Below are 21,007 nucleotides of genomic sequence, written 5' to 3'. Positions count from 1 at the left end.
AAATCATGCTAAAAGTGCTGTCTGGGGAATCTGCAGTAAGCAGGAGAAATCAGGAAGCAAAGTAGGAATGACCATGATGGAGGAAAATACCAGGAAAAATAATGAAAGACAGAGAAACATAATTTCAAATTTCAGATCAGAAAAGAACCCATTACTAGTCTTTGCTATTACTAGTCTTTGCTAAGAAATGATTTAAATAATGTGGATCAATCATTTTGGTGAGTCATCTCTCAAAGTACGCAAGGCTGCTAGGGTAATATTTAAATCTTTCAGGGCACTTAAGGGAAACAGAGAAAAAGGATGAAAATGGGAAAACAAAAAGAGAATAGTAAGAAACAGAAACTAGAAAAGACTAAATCAGATTTTTTGACATATATATTTATATATATATATATATTTGCAATTTGAGATAAAATTTAGGTAAATCAAATGTGTATTCATTTATAACTTGCTTCAGATTAAAATGTGGGGGGCGCTTAGGTGGCTCAGTCAGTTAAGTGTCTGACTCTTGATTTCGGCTCAGGTCATGAACTCAGGTTGGATCAAGCCCCGTGGCTTAGCAGGAAGTCTGGCTGGGACTCTCTTTCCCTCTACCTCTGCCCCTCCCCCGTTCTTAAGCTCTCTCTCTCTCTCTTTCTCAAATAAATATATAATTGTTTGAAAAAAATTAAAATTAAAAAAAGATTAAAATGTGGATATCAAATATGACCTCATCTGACAAAACTGATACAGCACAATGAACCAAATAGCAATACATTAAATTACTAAAACGAGGTTAAAATAGCACAAAGCTTAGTATAAAGTTTCAAAGTTTAAACTGAGGTCAATACATCTGTGATTTTAGATGCTATGTAAAAATAAGACAAAAAAATTTTTTTAAAGATTTTATTCATTTCTTTGAAAGAGAGTGAGAGAGAAAGAGAGAGAGATCATGGGGGGGGGAGCAGAGGAAGAAGCAGACTCCCCGCTGAGTAGAAAGCCTGACCTGGGGCTCGATCCCAGGACCCTGAGATCAAGACCTGAGCCGAAGGCAGATGCTTAACCAACTGAGCCACCCAGGTGCCCCCACAAGACAAAATTTTAAATATAAAATTGATATTTTATCATATTATTGATATGTCCATATTATTGATAGTCCTATGGCTGAAAAATGTTAATTTATTTTAATTATATCTTCGTTAAACACATTCCTAATACGTCAGAAACCTTCTGTGATTATGAACATTACACATGTAAATAATTTGTATTAAAATTTATAAATAGGTTTGGGTGATTCCAACACTGGAGGCAAAGAACAAGGAAGTTTTGTAGATATCACAGGTAACATTTCCATCGTCTATCAAGTGACAGATTATTCCAAAGAATGTTAGACAGTCCAGGTGGTCATGTGTTTAAATATGAAACTGCAGATCTACAATTATATATATTTTTGAAAACATGGTATTAAATATTGTCAATTAAAAATACTAGCATACAATACAAAATAATTTTTGGCTAATCAAAGAACAATACATATCTTGATATTACCAGCAGATTTGCAAGTTTTAATGATTTCTTGGCTTTTTTTTCCCAGTCAAGTAAATTACAATTAATCTAATTAATTGGTTATAATGATAAGCTATTAATTAACATTGAGTTTTTTCAAATTTGACAAATTTCCACGTTATATATTTTAAAACTTAGTATTTATTATTATGGTTTTGCAGTACAAATCTATCACTCATTTTTCTTAGATTTTAATTATATTTGTATCATTATGGTAGCTATCTCCATGCTGGCACTAACAAGCAATATAGAAAGAGATGATATTCCATGATGTATAATAAAAGTGATATCTGGTTTTTCTGCATGTCAGACAATCTCTTCCATTTCCATTAAAATCACTTACTCTTTACTAAAAGTGGAGGAAAAACTGTGAGATCATTGGTGATTTAGAAAAATGTCAAAGTAGTATAGATAATTCCTTTCCCTAAATACACTAGAAACTACCAATCTATTTCTTTACTGAAATTCCTCAAACTGCCCCAAAGTTACTACTTTAATCAATTACAAGCTCCCAATTGTGTAACATTAATGAACATTAACATACTGTATACAAGAATTTAGGAATTAAGAATACAACTAAAGAAAAAGTTGTCTTGTAATAAATACTTAAATATTATTTGACTCCCAATTCCTCACAGTAAGCAAATCATTCTATGTGATGTGATATTTTTATAACCAAGATGATTACTGAAAGAAAAAACTTGAGTATGAATCTATAATTTAAAGATAAATTATAAGGTAAATTTAAAGATAAACTCATACTTAAGGGCATAAATGGTCTTTTTTTTAAAAAAGACATTTCGTGGCTTGCAAAAAAAAAAAAAAAGAATAGTAACATCTCTGTTAACAGTTAAATTTCTCATTAATGACCTTGCCATTATTTTATTAATGTGAAGTGATAAATGCCCGATAATGAAAAAATTTTAAATAATTTTTCTTTAAAAATACATTTTATAAAGGAGCACCTGGGTGGCTCATTCAGTTAAGTGACCGACTCTTGATTTCAGCAAGAGGCTCAGGTCATGATCTCAGGGTCATGGGATCAAGCCCTGCATCTGACTCTGCACTCAGCTCTCAGAGCCTGCTCGAGATTCTTTGTCTCCCACTGTACCTCCCCCAACTCACACTCTCTATCTCTAAATAAATAAATGAGTAAATAAATAAAATCTTTAAAGAAAAGTTTATAAAAGTTAAAATTAACCATTCTTGTGCAGTAATTTGGATACTGGGGGATAAATTTACCTAAGTTAATTACACAGGTCTTCTATCTGTTCTGTACAATATGGTATCTCTTAGCCATATGTGGCTATTTAGATATTAAATTAGCTGAAATTTTAAAAAAGTAAAAATATCAATGTCATGGTAGGATTATCCCCCTTGTCAAGAGTTCAATAGTCGCATGTGGCTAGTACCTATCATATTGCAGACTGAGTTTTATTGGATAGTGCTGTCCTAGGTTATGATGGACTAATAAATAATATGGATAATGTTCTGCTGATAGTAACACATGGGAAAATGAATTTACTTCCAAATATAATACTAAAAACATAAACAAAATTATAATATACAATATCCAGAGAAAGAAAAAAAACAGTGGAGGGGATTAATGGGAATGAAGCCTTTCCCCAATTCTATAAAAAATTGAGTAGAATTCAAGACTCAAATGAAGCTGAACATTAAGCTAAGAGAAACAGAAAAACGGTAACACTGTCAAATTAATTTTAGTCCCAAATAAAAAGGAAGCTGCATAGAAATGGATAAAAAGCTAAAGATAAATTCTGATGAAGAATTTTCAGGTAATAAATTAGGAACAGAAGAAAATCAAAATGAGTATTTCTTTCAAGCTCCATAAACTACCAAACAAGTGAAAATTACTCTTCACTTGTGCCCAAAGAAGTTAAATAAAAATAGATTATTCCAGTGATGCCTCATCAACTCCTAGCTCACTGAACATCATTACTTTTTGCCACCAGTGGCCCTGAGGTTATCTCCATTTTTCCTTCATTCCATTTTCCTCCATTTGCTCCCCACTAGAATTCACTTTTAAAATGTAAAGACACTAGTGTTAGTATTACACATGCATTTGTCACTCTGTCAAGGATCTACTAACATTTTGTCCACCAATCTCTCCCTCAAGCACAACTAGAAAAGCTAGACAGAATGTAAAAAAGAAACATCTCTTTAAGGTATCAGAGAACAAGGGTAATGAACCCTGGAAACATTAAGATCCCAAAGAAAAAAATGTACAGAGCTGTCTGACATTGACTCACTGCTTTTCCCCCTTTAGTATATATGCTAAAGCAGACAGTGGTTGAAAAACCAAGAAACAGAACAAAAACTGTGGCTAGGAGGCTTAGAAAATCAACAGAAATTCCTGCCATCACAATGTCTTGGGAAAGGAAAACTGAAGTCAAAAGACCCACAGTGGAAAGGGGTGGGTGTAAAACCCTCAGGGTTTCAGCTGGAATGCCTGAAGATGTATATCCTAACAATAGAGATAAACTGGAAAGAAACTAGCTTTCTCAATACTGAAGTCTAGCTCCAAGTTAGCTAAATCCTTAACTGAGTGATCTTCCCTTCTGCTAATTGTGTGCCAAAAGTAAGTATTATTCTGTGGGGCCTTAACAACTCCAGAGTGTCAAGTAACACACAATGGTCTACTGAGATAGAAGGCTCTATGCCAACATGCAAAGGAAAGAAGAGACCTCAAAAAAAAAAAAAATTACAGAGAAAATCAGATATTCTTATAATTAGACACAGACTTCATAATAACTCTGAATAGGTCTATGAAATATTTGTATAACATCAGCCAAGAACTGCAAATTACAAGAATCAAATATCTTTGAACTTAAAGATACAAAAATATAAACTTAGGAACTGAAAGAAAGTTTAGATACAAGTGAACAGAGGACTGAAAACCCGAAATATAAGTTAAAAGAGAATAACCAAACCACTACTGAAAAGCATAAAGGAGAAAAAACACAGAATCTATGAGATACAGATAATACGGTAAAAAGTTCTAACGTGTCATTAAAGTATCAATGTCTAAGAAGGGAAAATTAGATAGAAGCAATATTTGAAGGGATAATGGATTAAAGTTTCTAAAAATAATGAAAGCCATCAAGTCACAAATTTAAGAAGCAGTTTGAATCAAATGAAATTGAATCCATAATTTGGGGGGGGGCTGGGTGAAGTAGATAAAGAGCACACTTATCATGATGAATGTGAGAAACGTATAGAATTGTTGAATTACCCACATTGTACACCTGAAACTAATATAACACTGTATGCTCAGTATACTTTGATAGAAAAAAATAAATAAAATTTCTTAAAATAAATATTAGATCTTTCACACAATAAACAAAAGATCATTAATGAGATAAATTAAAGACCTAAATAAATTAAGAGATACACTATGATTATGAATTGGAAGTCTCAATATTAACATGTCAGTTTATATCACATCAATCTATAAATTCAAAGTAATCTCAAAATTCTAGGTGTGTGTGTGTGTGTGTGTGTGTGTGTGTAAACTGGTAGGCTAATACTAAAACATGTATGGAAATACAATGGGCCAAGATTAAAGAGAAAAGAAGAAATGGACGTACTGCTATTCCTACTACTGCATATCAAGATGTGTTATAAATCTATAGTGACAAAGACAATGTGAGAGCAGCACAAATATAGGCAATTAAGCCAATCAATGAAACAAAATTGAAACAAGAAAAAAAAAGGATTTGTGGACACTTTTATGACAAAAGTGGTATACAGAACAGCGAGAAAGGATGGCCATTTCAATGAATGAAACTTGATTAATTGGATACACATAGGGGAAAAAAATGAACTTTGATCCCTTACCTCATTGCATACACAAAAATCAAACCAGGTAGATTATATGAAAGGTAAAACAATAAAGCTTCTAGAAAATGACACGGAGGATTAACTTCTGACCTCCGAACAGGTAAAATGTCTTAAGTAGGATTTTAAAAAGCATGAACCACACAGAAAAAAAATATTGATGAAAAGGCACATGTCTTTATCAAAAGTTACCACTAAGTGAAAGAGAAGTTGAAATCAGAAGGTGAAGATTATTTGTAATACATATAGTCAATAAAGAACTTGGATCAAAGAATATGAACATCAACAAGAAAAAGAAAATTAAAATATGCCAAAGATTTGGTTGGATAAGCATTTCACAAACAGAACCTTCAAATGGCCAATGAAATATGAAAAAGCAGTAAGCTTTAAGATACAATAAGTGAGAGATGCAATATTTTTCTATCTTGTATAAATTATTAAAATTTTACTTCACTTCTTCAATAATGGCTTTAAGTTACGTTTCTGATTCAACTACCATGGTGATAACTGGCAACTAAGTTTTAAAAAGATTCAATAGCGAAAGCAGAATATTTGAATTGCTCATCTGCAATCCATCACAAACCCGAAGACAGCCAACATATGGTCATTGTCACTGGGAGACTCAGAGGACCACATATTTGGAGCAGTGAGTCAGATGTAGGGTATCTCTGAAAGCTGTTGAAAAAGAAGGATTGATAACTTTCCGAAGAAATTTTGTTTCTACGTGTAGGTTTTCTTATTCTTTTAAATTTTAGTAGTGGTGGTCACTGAAGTAGGAAAGTCATTTGTCTGGGTGTTGGCAGCCATGTTAGATCAAATGAAGAGAGTAGCAAAGCGAGTGCACGTGCGTACCCTCGCCCACCTCTCCCACTCATGAATACACATTCATAGTATGACGTCCGTGATTTACCAAAGTGGTTCATAGATTTCATGTCAAACGAGGACATAAACAAAATGGGAAGAATTTTTCATTACAAGATTTTTTAACTTCCCTGACAAATCGGACAAGAGTAGATGATAATATAGTGGACTTATGATGTGCACACTGCCCAGTTTTATGCATAATTCCTAGTTTTATCATTCTGCCATATTTATGTCACTTAGAAAATAATATTTTATTGATACAATTGAATTCTCTCCAAATCCTATTTAAATCTCATTTCTCTTCACCATCCCACTAGCCACCCCGCCTCAGAGGTAGCCAGCATTACTCAGAGGTTTTCATCCCCACGCATTTATTTGTGGTTTTTTTGCCTGTTTACATATACATGAACAAGACAATATGGTTTTTGTAGTTTTTCAAATTTCCCTTACTATATGTAAGAGAAACACAATCAGTTTTCACTTGCTTTTTATACTCAGAATTATGCTTTTGACATATATCCATGCTAATACCTGAAGTTCTGGTTGATTTCCACTTCTAAATATCCTGTTGAATTAATACACCATAGTATATAATTTATTTTCCATTACATTTTTACTATACATGTAATTGCTTATATTTTGTTTTGTTTTGAAACAAACCTGTTAGGAACCTTCAAGTACATGGTTTGTCGTTCGCATTTGTGAGTTTCTCGTTCTCATCCCTCCATATTAATACGGGTTTGGACATGGGGCATATGAGTGCACGGAGCATCGATATTACTAGACATTCCCACTTTACACTCCCTATAGTAGTATAAAAACCATTCTGCTGCTTTATAAACTACAAGCAAGTATCACTGTTAGATATTTTAACTTTTGCCTGTATGATGTGAGTAAAATGTTATTTCTCTGTTTATTAGTGAGATTAAAGATCTTTCAATTTTAGACTACCCTGTCTTCTCCATGAACTGACTGTCCATATCCTTTGCCCCTATTTCTATTGGGTTGTGTGTTTTCTTATTGATTTGTAGTTCTTTATATCTTCCGTACACTAATTGTTTAATGTTATATATGTTGCAAATATCTTCTCTGGGTGAATAATTTGTCATTTATGTTTGTTTATTCTTTTGGTGGGTGATTATTCCTTTTAGTGTAGAAAATTTCATCAATATTTTCCTTAATGATTTGTGATTTATGTTTTTAAATGGTCATTCCCTACTAAAAATACATTAAAATATTTATCCATTTTCTTCTGAAAATATTAATTCTTTGTTTTACAATTTTAGGGCCTTGAATCCAGCTGAAATTTATTTTTGTGTAGAGTATATAGTAGGGAACTCATTTTTTCTACATATATAGCCAATTGTTCCAGTACCAATTTATTTAAGGGTCTATCCTTCTTCCACTTATTTGTTAAGCTACCTCCTCTGTCAATCAGGTTTCCATAGCAATGTGATCCTTTATTCAACTTCATTAGTGTGTTTGTTGATCCCTGCTCCTGTACCGGTGTCTTAAGTAGAAGAAAAAGAGGTTCTTTGTTGTTATTTTTATCTCTCGCTCCCTCCCCTATGTTCACCTTCTCTGTCCAAGAGGTTTATGGTGATGTAACTCTCGCCCAGTGATCCAATGTCAAGTGATGGTCCAGCACTGTTATTAACACACAGTGATACTCAGGATATCATAGATCCTATTATAGGACAGCAGGTGGGCAGTTTAATTCAGTTTCCAGTTGCTGGGCTGTTCTCCGTCTCATTCAGACCTCTGGATGAAAGCTTGCTGTAAGTCCCAGTCCCAGAAAACACCCTCTCACCATTATTATCATCTCCTGCCGTGTGTGAGGTGTTAACACCCCACTGCATGTTCAAGCCCTGAGCTGGCCCTGACTCCACCGTCAAAACAGGGGCATACTGAGCCTCTAGTCTGCAGCCAAAGCCTGCTTGTACACTAGCAGGCCTCTGGCTTCGGCCACGCTTACTATTTTGCAGATCGATTCTATTTCCAATCCGCAGATACGTTTCCTTTATTTCTGAGCTCATCTCTGGTGCTCCGCTTTTTCTTTTTTGTATTATCCCTCATTATTATGCAATTGGAAAAGAAGGGCTGCATCAGAGTATGAGGGACTGGGATACCTTGAATGGAAGTAGCAGAATGGAATTTTTCTGCCTTGATTAAGACTGAGCTAGCAGATCATGGGAAAATAAATCAGCATGATGTGATGAAGAAAAGCAGCACATTAGAAAGCAAAAAGTAACAGCAGCGATGACGGTCTATGTTAAGAACTGTTCCAAGTATTTTACATGACTGTATACATTTCAGCTTCATGATATTCTCGTACTGTTACTATACTTATGGTCTGGAAGGAGAAGGAGGGGGAGGGAAGGGGGAGGAGAGCAATAAGAAGAAAAACAGCAAAAAGAACAGAGAGGCTATGTAACTTTCTTGAGGTCACACAACCGGTAAATGGTAGACTTGAACCCAGTATGTCTAACTCCAGAGCGAGAATCAACTACAGCACGATCGTCAGTACAGTATTGCCTAGTCCCAGCTTTGCTGCAGGGTAGCTCTGTAATCCTGGGCATGTCACTGCACCTCTTCGGGACAACATCTTCTCAGTTGTGAAATGAGGTGATGAGAGTAGATGACCTCTAATCTGCTCTTCTGACTTCGAATCATCATGATACAATGAATTTATAGTTCTGCTTAGTTCCCTATTTAAGAATATCTTCTGAAATCTGCTTTGGGAGCAAAAATTTTTGGCAAATCTCCGAATTTATTTTAAAACAATCTTTAAGGAGATACGTAACACATTTGAAAAACATAATTTCATCATCTGAAATGTCCTATCAGAGAAGAGAGGAAGCAAGAGCTGCAGACCAGTCACGAGCCTGCAATAATACCTGGGGAATGTCAGTTCACTAAGTAAGTATGGAATGTCTGGAACATAAATATAAAACGAAAGGTACAGCTGTGTGAAAAGACTTGAGTACTGTTCTTTAGTCTGTCTCTAACCCAAACTTAACGTTTTTGGACTTGGTTTCCTTGCTTTTAAAATCAGATAGTGGATTTTTGAGGTCCCTTCTAACATCCCCTTCGTTCACAAGTGAGAATCCATTACAGAAGTTCAGTGAAGGTATTATTTGAATAGGCTAAAAATATATAAGACGTAAAAGCTGCTTTTATCCCACAAGTGACAAAAATCCCTGGATCAAGTTAGTTTCTTAATTTACCTCTCATTAGAAGAATATGTCTGTGTGAAGAATGTGGGCCCTTGTCAGATTGCCTGAGTTAGTTTCTTTCTAAAGAGTTTCTTAAACTTTCTGGTCCTAATGCTACTCATTTGTAAAATGAGGAGAATCATAATTTCTACTTACTGTGATAACTGAGAGAAACTTAAACCACTTATACCTGGCACATAGTAGGTGATCAGTAAACGTTTGCATTTACTAACAGTAGTGATTTGAATAACTGAGGGTGTCTGCAGTGTCTACATCATTAAATATCTATTAAAAACATATGTGCACACCACCATGCATAACTTAGGGGCCTAAAGACAGACAATTACCCGGGGGAAATTACTGCAATTTCTCTTACACTAAAATCTCATGCTCCATATCAGTGTTAGTTTGAAAAAAAAAGTGAGGATTTAATAGGCCCGCAGTACTATTGGATGCTTTATCGGTTAGTACCGTTAGAAAAGGTTCCTGCCTTCACAGTAATGGATAACGTCTAAAACCCATGTACAAATGGGAAAAGAGGATGATGTAGCAAATAAGAGACCTTCCTTAGCCTGCAGGTCACACAGCCTCACACCCTGCAATCAGAACGCACTTGTTAGGAAAGAGACAGTGCAAACAACTCCAATCACGGGTTCCTCAAAACTCCCCGGAACCGTCTAAGCCACAGAGACTGTACACGGCCTAAGACGTTCTTACCGAACCCTATTCTTCTATCCTTTTGGCTGAGATGGAGAAAATAAAATTAAAATGCAGTAAATGAAGGGACAAAGTGAAAGGAGTAGAAATATTGGAAGGTTCATTTTACGAACGCTTGTATCTTAATGAGTGTCTTCTTTAGATGATGGGTAAAATTTTACGTAAATCCAGAGCTAATTTTTCATAAAACAAAAAAACAGAAGGACAAGAACCAAAACCAAAACCTCGACAGCCCAAACTGAAAGTTTCTTGCTTACATCTGCAATCAGTGTATGATATCTATTTTAACTCCTTCTTTGGGCTTTAAAATTCATAACACGTGGCATTTAACTTAAAAAAATTCAAGACAATAATTCAAACCCATTTTTTGACTTGAAGAAACTACAAAATCCTTCTTTTAGTTGATGATAGCAGGGACCAATTTCAAAGAGGTTCAAAAAGAACTGATGCTGGAAACTGCCTTGAAGATACAAATTGCTATAATTATCTTTGAATATACATATCATTAAACTAAAATGGATGTCAATAAACCAGCAAAAAATATTTAAACTATTCAGAGCATATTATTACAAAACAATAGAAAAACAATTTCCTCCACTCTTTCAACAACATAACTTGGACTATAATTTTCACATTTTATCTGTATATATGAAATCAAATAATATTTTCCTTCACTATTATTTTATTTTCAAAAGACAGATACCATTATGTATGTATAAATGCATTTTAAATCACAGCATTTTACTTTAAGGAAAATATAAGCACGGTGGTTTAAAAAAGAGAAATATTTTGGTAAGATTTGAACTGAAACACAATATGGCATTAAAAAATATTCATAGTATAGTTAAAATTCTAACTAATTCAAAGCTATGTTTAGAACAGTCATTCTCAATAACATTCAGAATCTTCTGGCTCTTTCCATAGAGGTATCGCAGTGCCAAAAAAATATATATATAATGTTCAGTTATTCATTCTGATTGCAGTTTTTAATGTAATTTGCCCTGTGCATCCCAAGTTCACCTTGTCAGAGAGTACTGCTTCCCCAAGGCTGCCCCAGGGTCCTGTTGACGGATGGCTCTAATTGCAGTCGGCGCTGTAAACAAGGCAGCTACTCCATGCTCCGCGAGCACGCGGAAATAAGCGCCAGCATCTGGTGTTCCCACAGGCTTCCCCTACAATGAGATTCATTTAAAATGTCACAGGGTAAAATGTCTCATATTTCACTGACAGGTCAATACTTATACATTTAACACAGCAATATTAATAAAATGGGGTGCTCAACAAATCTTGGTTTTAAAATATCCCCATGGTCTATCATAAATAAAACAAAGCAAATGCCCAGGCTTCAAAGAGGCCATTTGCTCCATTACATCATCCTAAAAGCTTTTCAAACTGCAATTGTTCCTTTCTTAAGTTTTGAAAGATAAAGGACGGGAAATACATATCACATTCAAATTAATGATATAAAATAGTCTTCCATTAGCCAAGAAATTAAATACCATGTTTTGGGTGGTAGACCAAAAGAGAAATATGACTGCTATGAATTTCTAACTTTAGCACTCTTTTTCATAGTTACTTTTAAAAGTGACAATAATGGGGCGCCTGGGTGGCTCAGTCGGTTAAGCCGTGGACTCCTAATTTCAGCTCAGGTCATGATCTCAGGGTCCTGAGATTGAGCCCCACATTGGGCTGCTCAGTATGGTCTGCAGGAGATTACCCCTTTCCCTTTCCCTCTGCCCCTCCCCCAGTTCAAGCACTCTGCCTCTCTAAAAATAAATAAAATCTTAAAAAAAGTAGAGGTGACAATAGCAATTCTCAAAGTGTTTGGGAAGAGAGAAAAATAGGAAATCACAGTGATTTCTGAACAATGACTTTTTCAGTTAAATGCCTCACTCCAAGGAAAGCAACTTCTGTGACTTAAAAAAAATTCAGTAAGAAATCCCCAAATGTATGTTTTCTATAGCCTCGAAATGACATTTTACATATTCAGGGGAAAATCCATGAATCAAAACCTAACACTTTTTATAGAACATGTAATCAAAAGGACACAATTTTTTTTTTTTTTTTTTTTTTTTTTTTTTTTTTTTTAAGAAAGACAGCACACCATGGACAGAGGCAGAGGGGGAGAGAGAGAGAGAGAGAGGGACTCCCAATCAGGCTCCGTGCTCAGCACAGAGCCTGACGTGGGGCTGGATCTCACAACCCTGACAGAGTATAACCTGAGCCAAAGTCAAGAGCCAGTTGCTTCAATGACTGAGCCACCCAGGTGCCCCCCAAAGCATTTTTTAATAGAAGTTTCTGTGAAATGGAAAATGAGCATAGCATACATAAATTAGTGATTCTATAAAAATTCTAAGTGTTCCATAGAATCTATGTTGGCCCAATCATATCCCCTCATTCCTCAATCCATTCTCATCACTGCTACTTTTTCCTTTGATTCTAAAGCAAGATGCCTGGAATGTTAATATATGTTATGTGAAAAAATATATTACATATATATATATATTTCATAATCAAATCCTTTTGGAAGGGGTTGGGATAAAAAATGGACAACTTGTTTCTGATTTTCGACAATTTCTTGAAGACTTAAAAGTGTTAAAGAACATGAGGAATTCCCAAAAGACAGTTACTGTATGTAATCTGTCCTCAACTTCTCTGTCCACACCCCCTATATGAACATCTCATGGATCTCACATTCTGGAAAACACACTTGGGAAACACTGATAGGGTAAAAAGAGGAAAGAAGTTGCTGGTAGCAAACTGAGAGATCTCCCCCAACAGAGAATAATAAATGAACGGATGATAAGAAGAGGCCAACCATAGCTGTTCATGAATTTTGATTCACTACCTCCGTCTACTTCGATCTTGGATAGGGCATTATTAGTTTGTATCTTCTTTTTTTTTAATGATTGCCCTTAATATTCTTTAATGTAAGTATATTTTCTTTTTTAAAAATATAACCTCTTTCTTATATTCTGTTGCTTTTTCTCTTGCTCTTTTAAAACCAAAGTATTTATTGCAACTAGAAATTCATTTTTATTATTACAACTATCCCGAAACACTTGATTTCAATTTATTCCATTACCACCTCATACAGGTCAACACGTTAATATAGTATAAAAAGCTGCCAGATAAAACCTGGCAACTCATATACATAACTTGACTCACAAATTTTGCAGCCTTGAGCACATCGGTCTGAAATGAACCAGTAGCTTTATTCTTTTGAACCAACTGAGGTAAACATTTGACTTTTCCTTTTTCGATATGTCTCAGGCACTGTTCCTTCCCTGGTATACTAGATTGTGACTTTGGAAACTTGATCTCACCCACATAACGATGATTTATTAACTGACCTTATACAATTGACTTTTCCTGTCTATGCTGCCATTCCCTGGCCCGTTACAGAAGAATAAACCACTTTCCCAATATTTCCTCGATAAGCTAAAAGCCCTGAGATAATATTTTAAAGCAGTTTGACCTCCACTGAAGAAAGATACTTTATAGCCAATTGGAATTGAATTCTACTACAGTTCCAGCATCACGGGACAAAGATAATATACTCACTAAGGGGCGATATTAGCGTCATAACAAAATGCTATACCATAATGATTACCTACATAGAGGGCACAATTTGATATATTTTATAATGCCTTCAATTATGTCTAATGATAATGACAGCTTAAACATTAAAAATATCAGTTAAAAACTCTACCATATCTTTTTACAAATAATATAATAATAAGTGTTGCAATTTTGACCCACAAGAAGTACATTTTCATCAATATTCTATTGATTGAGCGTAAAAATCACGACAACATAGCATTCTTATTAGGACACTGATGGAAGTGATAGATATAATCTCACCATATTCATTTGTAAGTTAGTTGACCTCGGAAAGGTTCAGATTTTTGCATTTCATTGTCCATTCCACAGAATCATTTGATGCTATGTTTCACTATTTTAGACCTTAGTGACTCAATGGCTTATTGGTTTTACTGAACACTCTTCTCCCCGCCCTCTGTCCATACACAAGCTTGTGCACATGCACACACACGCATGCACACGCAGGCAATGTAATCCCTTTACAATACTTTTAAAAAATAACAACACACTAACCACACTGAGTTGCCTGGAGAAAATGACTCACTCTGATTCCAGAACTTGCATATTCAGTGAGGAGCAACAACCAAACAATATTCAACTGAAAAAGGAGGAAGATTCTAAAACTGTGGGGATTTTTAACATACACACTGAAGCAGTAATGTGGCTAAAAGGTAACAATAACTTAAAAACTCTTCAAAACTCAAACTGATGTCATTACCATTTGCTTTTATTCCCTTTCCCCAAATAAAGGGCCAAAGTGTCCATTGCTGCCCAGAAACCAAAAGCAAAAAGCAATCCCTACAATGGCAAGGCAGAGATTCTATGCCTTCGGCTGTTATAAATCATGAATTTTTAATATCAGATATTTATAAAACACCAACAGCTAATATTTATAATGTGGTTAGCAACGGTACAAAGCATAGGAACCAAGACCAATAAATACCTGAAGATTAAGTTGTACCTACAATTTTCTACCACTTATGATTCAATGTGATAAGTTTTAAGGAACCAGAGACGATAGACCACGAGTTAGAAAACCAGGTGAAGTCTCCGCTTCTCACATAATCCCTGCTGAGGTTCAGTGTCAGCACTGGAAAGTGATGAACTCACATAATCCCTGCTGAGGTTCAGTGTCAGCACTGGAAAGTGGTGAACTCACATAATCCGTACTGAGGTTCAGTGTCAGCACTGGAAAGTGGTGAACTCACATAATCCCTGCTGAGGTTCAGTGTCAGCACTGGAAAGTGGTGAACTCACATAATCCGTACTGAGGTTCAGTGTCAGCACTGGAAAGTGGTGAACTCACATAATCCCTGCTGAGGTTCAGTGTCAGCACTGGAAAGTGATGAACTCACATAATCCCTGCTGAGGTTCAGTGTCAGCACTGGAAAGTGGTGAACTCACATAATCCGTACTGAGGTTCAGTGTCAGCACTGGAAAGTGATGAACTCACATAATCCCTACTGAGGTTCAGTGTCAGCACTGGAAAGTGGTGAAAGGCAGCACCTTACCAAGACAAAGACAAGCTTAAACACTATAGTCAGATATTTGAGAAAAAAAACAGATAATTTGCTTTATTAATCCTACGATTTCAGTTTATCCAAAGGCTTGGTGTCAAAGCTACTTGTAGTTTCTCGGACTTTGACATAAAAATTTCCAAGTCAACTGAGGCTTTTGCCTCTTTTTGTGGCAGGATTAGAAATACATCTCGTCGCTTTGAACACCACTTCTGAGAATATCACCGAAGGCATGTTTGTACTGAACTTCTAAGGTGAAGACAGCAACATTCCTTACAGACTAGTTCTGAATTTAATTTCAGCAGACAGGTGCAGCAGTGCTGGCTTGTTTATTTTGGAAGTGGGAGGAGATTGGCAGCAGCATTTGTTGAATCTTTCCTACATACCTTGTGTCTTCACTGAGGGATGAAAGTTTGGGCATGCACCATCTCAACTTGAGACCTGTTAGAACACATGCAGCTCCCCAGGATAGAATATTTATTGAAAGAAAGGTAGAAAGCAGAGGAGTGTGCCTGTCATTTGGACAATGCCGTTTGTATGAAAATAAAGGAGGGGGCATTGAACTAAGAATGAACTGTTAGACACAGAAGACTGACTGCTCCCGAGTCAGAGAAACTGAACAGCTGGGAATAGAGGACAGTGAGATTTGCACTCTTTACCCTTTGGTGAGTTTTGAAATATGAATCAAATGAGTATACAACCTCTTTTAAAAAATTCGCTTTTTCTTCCCTAAAGTCCCTCTCCAATAACTCACATTGTCTTGTTCCAATCTTGAAAACATTACTGCCACTTTAAAGCCCTACAAGAGAACCACTCTGTGTCTTAAGACCTTCAGATCTAGGATTTTGTTACCATAGCAGATTCCCTTTTAAGGAGTAAAAACTTGCTTATATATACAATTGATAACTAAGAATTTATATCGACTTACTTCACTGATTATTTGCTAGAGATTTCCCATAATTCCATGGGCCTCACCTGTGGAAATATGCTGTCACCTCCCTTTCCTTTATCCTATCCATACCGCTATCTAATTCGACTCAATCCCGGGATTGTCAACCCTAAATGTAAATTAGAATTGCTTGGGATGCTTTATTTTATTTTATTTTTTAAAAGATTTTATTTATTTATTTGAGAGAGAGAGAGCATGAGCAAGGAGCGGGAAGGGATGGAAAGGGAGGGAGAAGCAGACTCCCAGCTTAGCAGGCAGCCCAACATGGGGCTCCATCTCAAGACCCTGGAGGCATGACCTGAGCGGAAGGCAGACATTTAACCAACTGAGCCACCCAGGCACCCTGCTTGGGATGCTCTTTGAAGGTACCAATGTCTGTTCCCCACTCCCAGAGTTTCTGATCTAATTAGCCTTAAATTGGGACTGGTATTGTTATGTTTCATGTGTCCCCTAAGTAATTCTAATCTGCAGCCAGGGTTGAGAACCAGTGCATAGTCCTTAGATATTATGCATTACTTGAGGCCAGGCAATATCACCTGCCTCATTTCCTAGGGAATGAGCCTAGCCCTCAATGCTAGCCTCTTCCCACGTATTATAAATAAATGAGCCAATCCAAGTATTAATAAAAAAATATATACTGATAACTGAAATCTGACTATAGGGGCCATACAGTGAGAAAATAATTGGGGAGCATTGCCTCATTCTTTATGTCTTGCTCTATAAACTAGACTCCAGACTGTACATATATATTATGATTTATAGGACCTAGCACCCTGAATACAATGATCTTTTCTCCAAAGTCAAGAAGAATAGCCCCAAGCCAGCTGCTCTTTCTGTGCTGCCAGAGACTTCGGAAAGCTAAGTCTCAGTCTGAGGGTTTTGTCTGGTTGTATCATTGCTTGAAAAGATTATATCTTAATCTTTTAGATGAAGGGTTTCTGACTGGACGTCAGGGAAGTTTATGAGTATTCTGATTTTTTTTTAATGTGTATATATTCATTTTCCTAGGGAGATAAGTCAATATGATTGGCTTCTGAAAAGGAGTCCATAGCCAAGTTTTCTAGGCATATGAGAGCCTCCCCAATACAGGAATCTCTTTAAAGATGTTCTGTCTAGCTCTGGGAAACAGCTTGGCATCCATATTGGTAAGGAAGAAGTTAAAAGTGTCACGATCTGCACATGTCATGACACTGCACACACACGCACAGACTCTACCAAACATCACTAGACGTAGTGAATGAATTCAGTGAAGTTGTAGGGTACAAAATCATTACTTCCATACATTAATAACAAAACAGCAGAAAGAGAAAATAAGAAAACCACTCCATTTACAATTGCACCAAAAAGAATAAAATACCTAGGGATGAACTTAACCAAAGAGGTGAAAGACCTATACTCCGGAAACCATAAAACATTGGTGAAAGAAACTGAAGATGATGTGATATACACTTTAAATATCCTACAGTTTCACCCATTATACCTTAATAAAGCTGAATTTAAAAAAAGAGAGAGGGGGGCACCTGGGTGGCTCATCTGTTAAGCATCTGCCTTCAGCTCAGGTCATGATCCCAGGGTCCTGGGATCCAGCCCCGATCGGGCTCCCTGCTCTGCGGGAGCCTGCTTCTCCCTCTCCCACTCCCCTTGCTTGTGTGCCCTCTCTTGCTGTCTCTCTCTGTCAGATAAATAAAATCTTTAAAAAAGAGAGAGAGAGTGAGACAGAGAGATCCCTTCTGGTTTGGTTCTTCCTCTGCCTTCTCCCAGATCACTGAGAGAGTGGACCATATGGGGCCTCGCGACGAGGCTACCCTCCAATGGATACGCCATCACTTCCACCCAGGTCATAAGAGCCCATCTGTCCCACTAAAAAGATGCTTACCTCTGAAAGTATTAATGCCAAGTAAATGAAGCAGAGCGCAGGAATTGGTAATTCTGCAGACCCAGTGCTGAGCTAATGAGGGACTCTGACATATTTACCACCCTCAGCAGCCACAGAGAGCGTTTATCACTGGCATGGCTGGTAGCTCATGGCTTCAAGCAGGAAAGCGTTCACCTCTGAATTCCTCCACGCTGATCAGCCATCACTGCTCTCTCTACCAGAGGAACAAACTCAGGTTTCTTTTTCTTCTTCTTCTTTTTTTTTTTTTTTAAAGAATTTATTCATTTACTTGACAGAGAGAGAGAAACAGCTAGCAAGAGAGGGAACACAAGCAGGGGGAGTGGGAGAGGAAGAAGCAGGCTCCCAGCAGAGCAGGGAGCCCAATGCGGGGCTTGATCCCAGGGCCCTGGGATCACGCCCTGAGCTGAAGGCAGACGCCTAACGACTGAGCCACCCAGGTGCACCCAAACACAGGTTTTCTTTACTCAGAGTGAGTAGACTTTGCTGTAAGCAGAGAAATTTAATGGCTTCATGCTCCTATTACACTAATGTGTAATAGTAAGTGTGGCTATTCCTATGTACACTACAATTCATCCTGGGGCTGTACAAAGCCTGGCTACTCCATACTGTCCAAAAATTTACCTAAAATAACCTCCAAACATGCTCAGATTTCCCCCATGTTCAAAAACAAAACAAACACACAGACCTTCCTATGGAATTGCTGACTAATGACCCCTTACTTGCAAAAACTTTCTTCAGTTGTTGTCCTCCCGGACCTCCTTCTGAAGCACCTGGCCCTGCTGATCCCCTCCTCTTCTGGAAAACCCCCTTCCGCTTCACGATACCATCTTCCCGATCTTCCCACTGCCTCTCTAATTTTTCATTCTCAGTTTTTATAGCTTCCCTTTTGTAATCTTTACCTGAGTATCCTAATCCTCTCAGGGACTTAAATTATTAACTCATCTACATCCTCTAATTCTGAAAGTTGCCTTTTTCAAACCTTAACTTCCCAATATCATACAAATGCCTGAGTCGCAGCTTTAGAATTGACGTTACCAAAACTAAAATACTCGTTCCCCCTCCACAAGGAGTAGGAACCAGCGCGGTTGGGTTGATGACCAGCATCACAGTGCTGTCCTAGCTGCAGACAGCAGAGCTAATTTCAACCTCCTATTGAGCTCTAGCTTACGGTATCCACCTGACACCCTAATATCCTGCCTTTTCCTTAAAGATCACTGATACCCTGGTTCTGGCCACTAGCTGGCACTACTCAATAATTTCCCAATTGCTCGTCTCTAAATTATGGGCAGAGAGCACTGCTTTTGGAGGCAGAGAACTTTGTTTCAAATCCCAACTTCCGTGCCACTGGTAAAGTTACTTAATGTCTCTGATTTTCAGTTTCTATAGCTGTAAATAGGGGCTCAAAATATAGATCCCATGGGTGTACAGATAGAAATAGTTAAGACGATGCTTAGGAGAGTTCCTATCACCCACCATCCGATCAACAGTAGCTATTATTATTACTGGAACTGCTTCATCCACAAAGCTTTCCCGGTCTACTCTAATCCTAAACTTGCCTTCAGACACTTGTAGATGGATTTTGAGCCAGGGTGGAATCCAAACTGCCATTTACCAGCTATGTAACCCAAGTCAACTTATGTCATTTCTTTGATCCTTATTTAGTTCCATCATCAGAAAATTGCATCAAAACAGGCGCAAATGTAGAGTATTTACCATAGGCAATGGCTCAATGTAATTTTTGAAAAAGGTTTCCTATCTTCTACACAGTGTAAGAAAGTTCTCGTTAGGCAGTGTTTTGGTTTGTTTCCTTTCTGTCCTTTACATTCATCTTAATTCTTCTTCTATCTTGTTCAGTGTGTTCCGGACAAGGAGTGTATCTGATACTTACTCTGTTTCCCTCTCAACCCCTAGAAAATACTGAGCTCACAACAGGCACCACTAAGCACTGTTGATGGTGCTATGACAACAGCTGCACTTGCTCGCTCCAACATGAAACACAGGCACACGCAGAGAAAGATAAACGCAGAAATACATATCTTTGAACAACTAGTCATGTGAGAAATCTAAAAGATGCTGGCATCAGCTTTGCAATCTTTTCCAATTGAGAAGATCAAATTATATAGCCTGAATCCGAGTAATAACTGTGTCATCATTTTTCTCTTTTGGTACATACATAAAAGTACATTGCTGTTATACTAGATTAAAAAAAAAGGAAGAAAGAAGGAAATCATTTTCCATTAGATAAGAGGGGGAGAAGACTCTGATGTGTGCCTCTGAGCGTGTACGAGCTAGCAACATCATGGCTACTGGTCTTAAAAGGAAGTAACATATCCCTGTGCTTGAAAGAAGCAAATCTCTGTCCTTAAAACAAATGAATCATCAAATTCAAGAAAACACGTTAACATGGAAAATGCAGAATTTCTGCAAAAAAGAAGGTAACTCTATACATGAAAGCAATGATTATATTTTTAAAATGAAACCCTGAAGGGGATAAGAATTCAGAAGGTCCATGTATGGAAAATACATCAGAAGATGTCTTCACGGAGATAACAGGTCTGGTGTGGCACAGAAGCAAGTGATATGTGCACTGAAGATACACTGTGGATGATCTGAAGAATGTTCAATACAAAAATAATTTGAAAGTAATTAAAGTAGTATCCTCAATATTCTCAAACATAAGACTTTCAAAATGGAAAATGTTTTGATCCATGTATATAAAGTGATAATAATGATGCCTAAAATATGTGTATGTAATCATATTTTACCAATTACACATATATATTGTGATACTTCTTTGAAGCTTTCAAACTAATTTCATATACATTATTTTATCTTATTCCTA

General features: G+C 36.7%; 1 protein-coding gene across 1 annotated transcript in view; it reads right to left on the bottom strand.

Moving 5' to 3' along the window:
• The window catches only part of ACSS3 (acyl-CoA synthetase short chain family member 3), a 149,047-nt gene that overhangs the window by 50,173 nt on the left and 77,867 nt on the right, over positions 1-21,007 (bottom strand). The window contains exon 8 of the mRNA XM_008710354.2: positions 11,220-11,371. Within this exon, the coding sequence (XP_008708576.2) occupies positions 11,220-11,371 (152 nt within the window). The remainder of the gene's footprint in view (positions 1-11,219; positions 11,372-21,007) is intronic.

Source organism: Ursus maritimus, unplaced genomic scaffold, assembly GCF_017311325.1.
Source record: "Ursus maritimus isolate PB19 unplaced genomic scaffold, ASM1731132v1 scaffold_21, whole genome shotgun sequence".
NCBI lineage: Eukaryota > Metazoa > Chordata > Mammalia > Carnivora > Ursidae > Ursus > Ursus maritimus.
Note: the sequence above shows the minus strand (reverse complement) of the source record. Positions and strands in the feature narration are given on the sequence as shown.